This window comes from Diabrotica undecimpunctata, chromosome 5 (assembly GCF_040954645.1).
Source record: "Diabrotica undecimpunctata isolate CICGRU chromosome 5, icDiaUnde3, whole genome shotgun sequence".
NCBI lineage: Eukaryota > Metazoa > Arthropoda > Insecta > Coleoptera > Chrysomelidae > Diabrotica > Diabrotica undecimpunctata.
Genome location: NC_092807.1, coordinates 106,057,491 through 106,067,034, shown reverse-complemented (window position 1 = coordinate 106,067,034; position 9,544 = coordinate 106,057,491). Strand labels below are relative to the sequence as shown.

At 31.8% G+C, this 9,544-nt stretch overlaps 1 protein-coding gene across 1 annotated transcript in view; it reads left to right on the top strand.

Moving 5' to 3' along the window:
- The first annotated feature begins 250 nt into the window (after positions 1-250).
- The window catches only part of PolA2 (DNA polymerase alpha subunit B), a 35,698-nt gene continuing 26,404 nt past the window's right edge, over positions 251-9,544 (top strand). Inside the window, exons 1-3 of the mRNA XM_072532500.1 lie at positions 251-478; positions 532-724; positions 784-832. Coding sequence (XP_072388601.1) covers positions 403-478; positions 532-724; positions 784-832 — 318 coding nt within the window. The 5' untranslated portion in view covers positions 251-402. The remainder of the gene's footprint in view (positions 479-531; positions 725-783; positions 833-9,544) is intronic.

Sequence of the window (9,544 nt, the reverse complement as noted above, 5' to 3'; positions counted from 1 at the left end):
AATTATGATGTTTAGAAACGAATTGATCGAGGGTAGTGAATCGATGTCAAGAACCACTATTCTATGACGCTACTCATGACGACGCCATCTTGTGGCGCTAGTTCGGTGATGCTCGAGAAAGTCGGAGAAAAAAAAGTAATACAACGCCACTATAGAACCTTTGCTTCAATGGGGAATAACAATTTTATATAAAAGTAGTATACAGGATTACCTTGTTCTTGAAATTTCTTATTGATCCGACCACCTAACGCGTAGCCATGGCCAGGACAGAATAAATTCTTATGTTGGCAGTTGGCATCATAAATAATCATGATCCATGTTTTTTACTTTTCGCGCCAAAGTTTCGGTTGATTTGGGTAGGTGGTGTACATTTAATTATTTGACTAAAAAAATAAATTAAAAATGGTCACAAAAGATGAAATTAGTGCCTGTTTTGAAGAACTCAATATAGCAGTAGTTGATCCCGTGTTAAATAAATGTAAGTACAATGCAATTCAATTGTAGGTTATAACGTAACGATTGTTTTTGTAGGTTTAGAATTATGTATTGCTTATAATCTTGAAGCAGAGGAATTTTGTGATCAATGGTATGCATTCACAGCCTCTAATTACAATGGGGCACTTCCAACAATCGAACTTGTGGAGAAGATGGAAAGGAAAGAGTTCCATAAAAAAGAACATAAATTAAATATTAGTAAACCCAACGATGAAATAATAGAAGAGAGGTAATTTTTATTTTGGTTGTTTTTTTGTTTATTTATCCTGATTTTATTTTTTATAACAGAAGACGAAACCATAATGAATCTGCCGCGTTGACTCCACAACATCCAAAGGTGAGTAACAAAAAAACAAATCGCCTGCGGTCAAAAACGAACGTTGGCTTATGATTTATAAAAGTTTACCACCATTTTTTCTGCCTTTCTCGTCCCGCATGAATGGTTATTAAGATAGCGGATGTTACAAAACCAACGCTACAATGAATCCATCTTCCTCTACTAGGGAATCTCGTCGCCGCGGTGAGAGAGATAGTCATAAAAACGTCCGTCTAGTATTGCACTTGCGCACAGACACTTAAAAGTTTTCTCAGAAACTTTTCAAGGCTATTTTATCCTTCAGCGGCCATTGTTAAATCTGGAGAAGACGCTCTGCTTGGCTTTTGTTTGTGCGGTGTTCAGTGTGATCGGTTTTATTTTAAGAATTCGCTTGTTTTAATGCAAAATTATGCGCCGGTATTTTTGCAACCTGTTGATTCAGTTTGCAGTGTTCATTTCGACGATTTGTGAAGTGTGTGTAAATTTAATTTATATCATTTCGCGGTCGGTGAGGAACAAAGTAGTGTAAACAACCTTTAACTGAGATTTTGTTTGTTAACGAAACCGTGTACAAGGTTAAATATCATTAACCCTGTAATTCACTTATCTTTTCGCTAGATTTCATTTGTATGTAGTAATTTTTTGTTTTCGTTAAAGATTCGTGCACGTTTTTTTGTTAGTGGTGAAATTTGAATGTAGCGTCTTTTGTTCCAAAGGGGTTGTCCTATTCGGAAGGTTTTTAATGAGTGGAGATCCAGTAACACGGTTTTTTTGTATTCGTGACTAGATCCACACTCATTAAGAAAATTTCGAGCATCTACTGTAGTTGTTTAGAAGAAATGAAGATGGAAAGAAAATCAGAACCCTGTGTTGGCGCGTATGGCGCTAGTCCACGCAATTTGTGAATCGTGACTAGATCCATACTCGTCTATAGGGGCTCCTGCATCTATTTACCAGAGGCGTCGAATTCAATCAAGAGAAAATGAGGGCCAGGAATGCCTTAATTGCTTCTGCATTATGCCTTTTTAATTGCTTATTGTGTTCTAGTTCTCGTGTTACACGATTGTGTTTTAAACTTATACATAACTTTCTTTATAGACCACTTGATTACTAATATACTAGTAATTATAGTAAGTAATAATACAGTTTATTACTCAGTTCTTTTTAAAATCTTAAATATGATTCATACTGTATCGATTTGATGGCATAAACATGTTTAAAAACCAATGTTTTATTGAAGTAAATGGCTTGTTTCATTGTTACACCATTGAGTGTTTTTTAATTTTAAGGTGAGAAACAAGCAAATATATATACATTAAAAACTTTTAGAGACATCTTTTTTAAATATGTGTATGAGATAATAGTCTCCCTATTGTTATCCAACTTGTTTTATCAATAAACAGTGCTATATTATAAGTAGGAGGCAATACATACTTTTTCCTTCTACCTACTGACTTCTGGGTTTTGTTGAGTCTAGTCTAGACATTTTTTGTATTTTTCTTTTTTGCAACTGTTTACTATAAAGATTCTGCATTGAATTTTTACATTATTGATGGGGTGATATAAACTACTCAGTTCTAGTCTTGGTCATTTTCCAACAAATTGTTCATAGATTTTCATAAATCCTTTTCTTCTATGTATTTTTAGCTTATACCTATATATTTCATTTTGTTAAATTCCGTAATTTACAAGTTCTATGAATCCTTCATTAGTTTTTTGTCTGCCAGGCGTCTTCCAACCTTTCTCTCCCATAGATTTATTCTAAATATTTTTTTTATCATTTTAGGTTTGGTCAAAGCCTACAATTTTCAACCCTGTATAGTAATTAATGTTATTACCTTATGAGTATGTACTTCTTTTTGTTATTATTACAGAAAAATTGGTTAAAGGATTTCTCCTGGTACTTGTAGATATATAAAATTGTCAGTATTTTAAAGCCTTTATTTTGTGTGTAAATTGTGTTATGAATGTTTGTGTCAATTTCTATTTATAATCCTGAATTATTTGTTCTTTCGGAACCCCTTAAAATTTTACATTTGGTTGTTGGTTTTAACATAAACATAACATTTTATTTATTCATTTAAAACTACATATAATAAATATGCATAACAAACACTCTATGCAGTGTATGAATTTACTAAGAAATTATCCATGTAATAATTTGATAATTTGTGACTGAAGAATTTAGTTCAAATAAATTAAAAATAAAATGTGTCATTGTAATATTTTATTAAAGTAAACTATCAATTCACAAAACTATTTTAATTCGAATCCACAGGTTTGTCTGGCTGTTGCCAACAACCACTTGTTGCATCATATTTTGTGTATCAATCATTACATTCAACAGGTAGTTCAGAATATTTTAGTATGATCTTATAAGTATTGCAATATTGATTATTTTTTTACTAAAATGTGTTTTTTTACAACTTTTTCTATTTTTTTCTTTCTCCCATGTTTAAAATAAATTTTCATACTTTGTACTTTTCTATTTTATATTTGTAATCTTGTTAAATAAAATGCTGCCTATCAAATATTTTTTTACAATTATTAGTCTCATTAACTTTGTGGTGGTGTCTTCCATTGCATTATGATTTTAACATTTAAAAATTGATGTCCACATTATTACTATGAAAAGAAAGATGAGTTCACAATATATTTTATTTTTGCTCATTCTCTTATAGTTATTTTCATCTATTTCCCACATTTACTCATTTTTCCAACTTCTTAAATTTATTTTTTATATTCTTTTAACTTATGGGTTGAACTGAAAGCAGATTTCCAATAAATTTATGAGAAAACATGACTGGCCTTTTGGCTTTGCCAGTGCCATTAACTTAGAAAAAAAAACTGAAAGTGGACACTATTTTTCTTAGAAGTACTTACTAAGGAGGCTTTGAGAGTTGTTGATGTGTGCCATGCTCTAGAATTATACCAGGCATTTTGGCTCCAATTATATACACTTACTAGGTAAACAGCTCTGATCATTTAATCCTTAATGCAGAGAAAATTTAATGAAGCAATATAACTCAGTTTCTGCCTTTTCCATTGCTGGCTTTAATCTTCTCTTACTCTACTCACCAACATTCCACAGCTTCTATTATATCTTCATGGATGAACAGATCTGATAAATAACGGGGGTGTTAATTCAAACCCTCGATCACAAATCGTTTGTATGATCCTTTTCTTCCTTTATATAAGCAATTTTACTTGTTTATTGGTGAGGAAGATTGCCACTCCCCTATCTTTTGTACTGATACTTCTACCACTTGGTGATTTTTCCCTTGCTATTTTAACAACTCTTGGGTGGATCATTCTACTGGGGTGATTGTTTCATCAACTTGTAGTGCCTTACTGTATTGAATGTGTTGTGGTAATCAGTCAAGCATGCATAAGCATCACAATTCATGTCTACTCACTGCATTCTGAAAACCAAACTGTATGGCTGATGGTCCGGAAATCACTGCATGATACAGTTTTTGTACATAATGATAATTTGAATATTAATTCAAAATGCTGATTGCTGTGTTATTAAATTCCATAAATATCTCTTTGCCAGAAAAATCAAAATTGTTGAATAAAAATAATTAAAAAATTAACTCGAACCTTAAGTAGTTTTAATAACCTCTTCTTCTCTACTACATGAGAGCTGCATATAATGCAGAGAGTAATATATGAACTTGAGGTTTCTCTGCTAACTCTTTGAACTTTGACTATTTGAAGTATATATCACAGAAAAATATATGATGTAATTGTCCAGCCTCTAACAACTTTAATAAATTAATCGCTGTCTTATAATACTTATCCAAAGTTTTTAAAACTACAAAGATAAGACCTCTGTTTAAGCCCCTCTTGTTGCCCATCTTATTAAAGGTTTATGAACAAATTTTAAAAATCAAACTAATCTACATTTTGAATCTAATAAACTATTTGCCATAATCAGTATGGATCCTAGAAAAATAACACAACAACTTTAGCTATTGATCATTTCACTAGCAATATTTTGGATCAAGTAATACAGTAAACTGCAAGTAACTTTACTTGTTAAAACAATTTTGAACATTTTACAAGATTTTTAAAACTCTATAAAAATACTAAACTATATTTTTATTCGTAGATAACTTATTATTATTATTGAATTAAAAAAAGCAACTAAATATTTATATATATAAAAAAACAAGACTGATCTGCAGCAATCGCTGACTTTCCTCATTTTGGAGAAGTGAAATACAAATCAGTTTGGAGCATTTAGGCAAATCAAATGTTTGCATTTCATGCATATCATAAAGGTATTAAGTCATTCTAAGCTTGCTTGATAGATAAGTAGCAATTTTACGATTTTGTAGAATATGTACCTCATTATCTTCATGAAAATTTGAGGTAGGTTAGTCAAGAATTCAATGTAAATATTTGGACTTTTCATGCAATCCAGCTGTTTGAAAATTGTCTTTTTATGTATGGCTCAAATACTCAACATGTTCCGAAAGATTTCCGCCGTTAGTACAATAAAACCATTGTGAAGGTTGCATGTGTTGAGTTGGTCTCATTTACTTTAATTCACCAATTTTTAACCCAGTTTCTATTTTATTTATGTTTTTTTTTGTATATTTTCTGATGCTTTTGTGAGACTAAAGTCCATGGTCAGTATTACGGTTTCATCCTTTAACATTAGAAATAAAATAAGTCCTAGTACACTTCCTTGTGGAACATCTGCTGTGATAGGGTGGAGCTGAGTGTATTCATCCTGCTGCTACCAAGAAGTGTCTATCTGATAAGTAGGATTTTAGGGGTGGAAGGAAAGGATATGGCAATTGTTTCTTTATCTTATAAGGCTTCATGCTAAACCTTATCGAAGGCTTGACTAGCGTCTAGGAAGGCTGTTGGGAGGTAGGCCACCTTTTTTTGCTATTCTGTGGACCCGTTCGATTGTTCCATGCTTTAACTTGAAGCCAAATTGGTGGTCCGGAATAAGTTAAGTTTTTTCTAAGATTGGAATCAATATTATCAATAGAAGCTTTTCGAATACCTTTAATAGAATCTGCAGCAAATTTATAGGTCTGTAGGGTTTTAGGTCTTCTGGTTTTTTTTTTCAGGTTAATCTGTGAAAGTTTCCATTGACTCGGAGAGTAGCCTGTTATGATAATGGCATTGAAAATGCACTGGAGATATTTGTACCCTTTTATTGTACATTCTTGCATGCCTGTTATTAGATCAAACCCTGGGGATTTTTTTAGTTTTATATTTTTCATAATTGGATCTCTCATTTCAGTAAACGTGAAGTTTTTAATCAGTAAGTCCAGTTGAAGCGGGGCTTTTAAGAAGTAATGAATCTCACTATAATTGCCATTGGTGTTCAGCAAAGACTGCAGCTTTTTCTTTGTTATATCTGGCCCATTTACCATGCATGTCTTGGAGGACAATATTGTTGTGGTTGTTTTAGCTTTTTTTGGCTTCCAAAATGTCTGTATCTTCAGAGGCTGCAAGAGAACTTAGGTAATCCTCGATACCTTTTATTTTTGATAATATTTAGTAACTTTGTTAAATCTTGGTAGCTTTATGTAACAATAAAACACTGAAAACTTTGTTTTCAAAATTTCCACAAAATTTATTTTAAATTCTTATCACTACAGCTGTTTCGGCTGATTGGCTTTCTCAAGTGATCAGTTTTTGGCATTGGTTTACACTTTATAGTCTCTAATGAAATAGGCTGAGGAGGGGAGAACTGTATGTCTCAAGCTGGTCATTCTCCCCTTCTCAACCTATTTCATTAGAGACTATAAAATGTAAACCCATGCCAAAAACAGATCACTTGAGAAAGGCTATCAGCCGAAACAGCTGTAGTGATAAGAATTTAAAATAAATTTTGTGGAAGTTTTGAAAACAAAGTTTTCAGTGTTTTATTGTTACATAAAATGAATTTCCATCAAGTAACGGTCGAATCCATCAATTACTTGGTAGCTTTGTTTAGGTTTGCTTTATCGCTTGTCCATCTTGATATCTGCAATTTTTTTGTAGCTGCCTTTTCTCTAGTAGTTTTTGTTTAACTGTGGGTTTTAAGTTTAAAAGTTTAACTGTAAAATTTTTAAGTCTTTTAAGCTTTTTTCTATGTTTTTAATGTTTGTTGATTAGTGGATGCTCTTTAGAACTACTGTAAATGTTTTCATTTCTTTAGTTTTACATGTATGATATTGTGTGTTTTTCTCAGGGCTTTTATGATTTTAGAGTAAGTTTGTTCATATTTAGTTTTTAGCCAATTTATTTTTCCACCTTCAACATCAGAGGTTTTTTTATTAATTGGGTTTTCAGAAAGTTTCAAAATTTATAAAACAATTTCTTCCTTAGGGAATGGTTTTTCCCTTAACAGTTCTAACGAACTGACAACAGTCCCTGGGCACCATAATAGAGGTTTATAATGGTTTTCTTCACTCTTTCACTAGAGCGGTTAGCGTCACATTCAAGATGAGTGTGATCAGGGATGAGAAACCTCTGGTCGATAGTTATCATTTTTCTGGTTTTAAAGATAACGCGTAGCAGCCATATTAATTTTATGATTTTGGCCACCGCATGTGTCGAAGTAAGTGATAATATTAGCCAATTCTTCAAGTGGGGCTTAAATAAATTTAACAACACATGAGGCCACTTCATCTGAGCTCCTCTACCCGCTATTACCTCATGGCACATGAAGCAAATTGTCCCTATGGTTAGACTGTACGTTGACAGCAGCCTTGTTCTTGTATAAAATACTACATTTTTGAAAGCGCAGGTGTCGAATTCCTTTTCCAAATCAAACATCAGTACAGCAGTCGTTGGATTCGTTTTGTACCAAATTTTATCTTCCTTCTTTTGGTTTTATGGCATATCCGTTTCAAGTTGGTTTTAATTTTTATTAAAAAAATTTGATAACTAGTAAAAACCAAAAAGGTAATTTTACAGGAGACGATAAAAACGATTTTAACGAAACTGGTTTGAATTTTACCTACACACATTGTTATTTAAATGCTTATTAAACGCATTTCGAAACGTTCCTAGTGCTAATATTTTTGTTTAATAATTATATTCTTCTAGTTCCATGGCCGTTATCGACCGTTAGATATCATATTCGCTATCGTGACTTTATTGACAGGAGCTCTGTCGTTTTTCCATAGATTTAGATTTTCAGCCATGATGTTCTTCTACCATGACCACGTTTACCTTGGATATTTTCCTGAATAATCATATTAAACCTTCTAGTTGTGACCAAAGAAGACAACATCGAAACTACAATCATGTTCTTATTCTGCCCAACACAGTTATCGGTGAATAAGTATAGTGTTTTAACAGAAGGATGAACATTTGCTGATTAAAAACACTGGTTCTAAACCCACAACTGTCTTTTAAAAAAGATGTCATCTATTGGTAGTACTGGTACCGGCAAGTTTTGTTGATAGTCAAAGCTAATAACATCCATTTTTTAGTAATTACCATTTAAATGGGAATAAGCCACAATTAAAGGTTAAAGTACATTTATTGACGTTTCAATTTCCACTTCGGAAATCCGAAGTGGAAATTGAAACGTCATTAAACGTACTTTAACCTTTAATTGTGGCTTATTCCCATTTAAATAGTAATTACTTTAAAATTCCACAAGAAAATAGCTTCAGAACAATATCCATTTTTTACTTATCATTCTGGGGTACAGAATTGTAAATTTTTGGGTTGGTAAAACATGGCATATCTACTATTCTGAAAATCGTTAAAAAAGGTATTCACTAAACAATTAGCTAATACCAGTTAGTAAATTTCGTTCCACATGTGTTACGTTGAAAAACACATTCTCCATTGAATAAAAATCTCAAAAATTTAGGGGGCCTTTCAAAATGCTCTACTGAAAAATTAGGCTAGATTGACATATCAACTATTGCCATACCGCTACAGATATAAAACCCTGTTATATAAAGTAAAAAAAGTGCAGCATTTTAGAAAGTCATTTCTAAAAAAAATATTTTTTAATAAAACTCTCTCTTAAAAGTTAATGAACAAAAGAGACATTTATTTTAAACATGTTTCCAATGAATTATAATTATATATGGTTAATACCACTGCAGAAATGCCAAACATTCAGTTATCTTTGTCGCAGCAGATTATGTTACAAAATAAGCTAGAGGTAATTATCACCGGTTTTTATCTTAGCTTATTGTGCATTTAGTCATCAAGTCTACTTTTTTATCAAAATATATGTAATATAATGATTGAATACGTTGTTTGTTTGTGCTGACAACGCATTCGTATAAATATCTCGCAACATTGCTGACAAAAAACACCATACATTTGAATTTTTGGCGATTTGTTGCAAGTGTTATATAATATGTATTATAAGGGTCAGACTTTTGTAGAAAATATTTATGTATTTTTTTTTAATTACAAAATTTAGGAATAGAAAAAATATTATAAAAAAAAAACAATTGATGGTAGTCTAAATTTCGGTGTGGTCGTTGTTGAGTTATTTGTGTTTTATTAAAATCTATTCTATCAATTCAGGAAAATTCTCCAACTACATCCTCAGTAGCAGATATACGTGAAGGATTGTGTAAAATGAAAATTGTATCTGTTGATCAGACATACATCAAACCAAACTAATCACTGGATAGTTCAGTTTCTGCACTTGCCTGTCTATGAATTACTCTTTCCCATATTTTCATGATGTGTTGTGCTGCTGTAGTTTGTTCATTTGTTTTTATACTAACAGGTTATTATAAC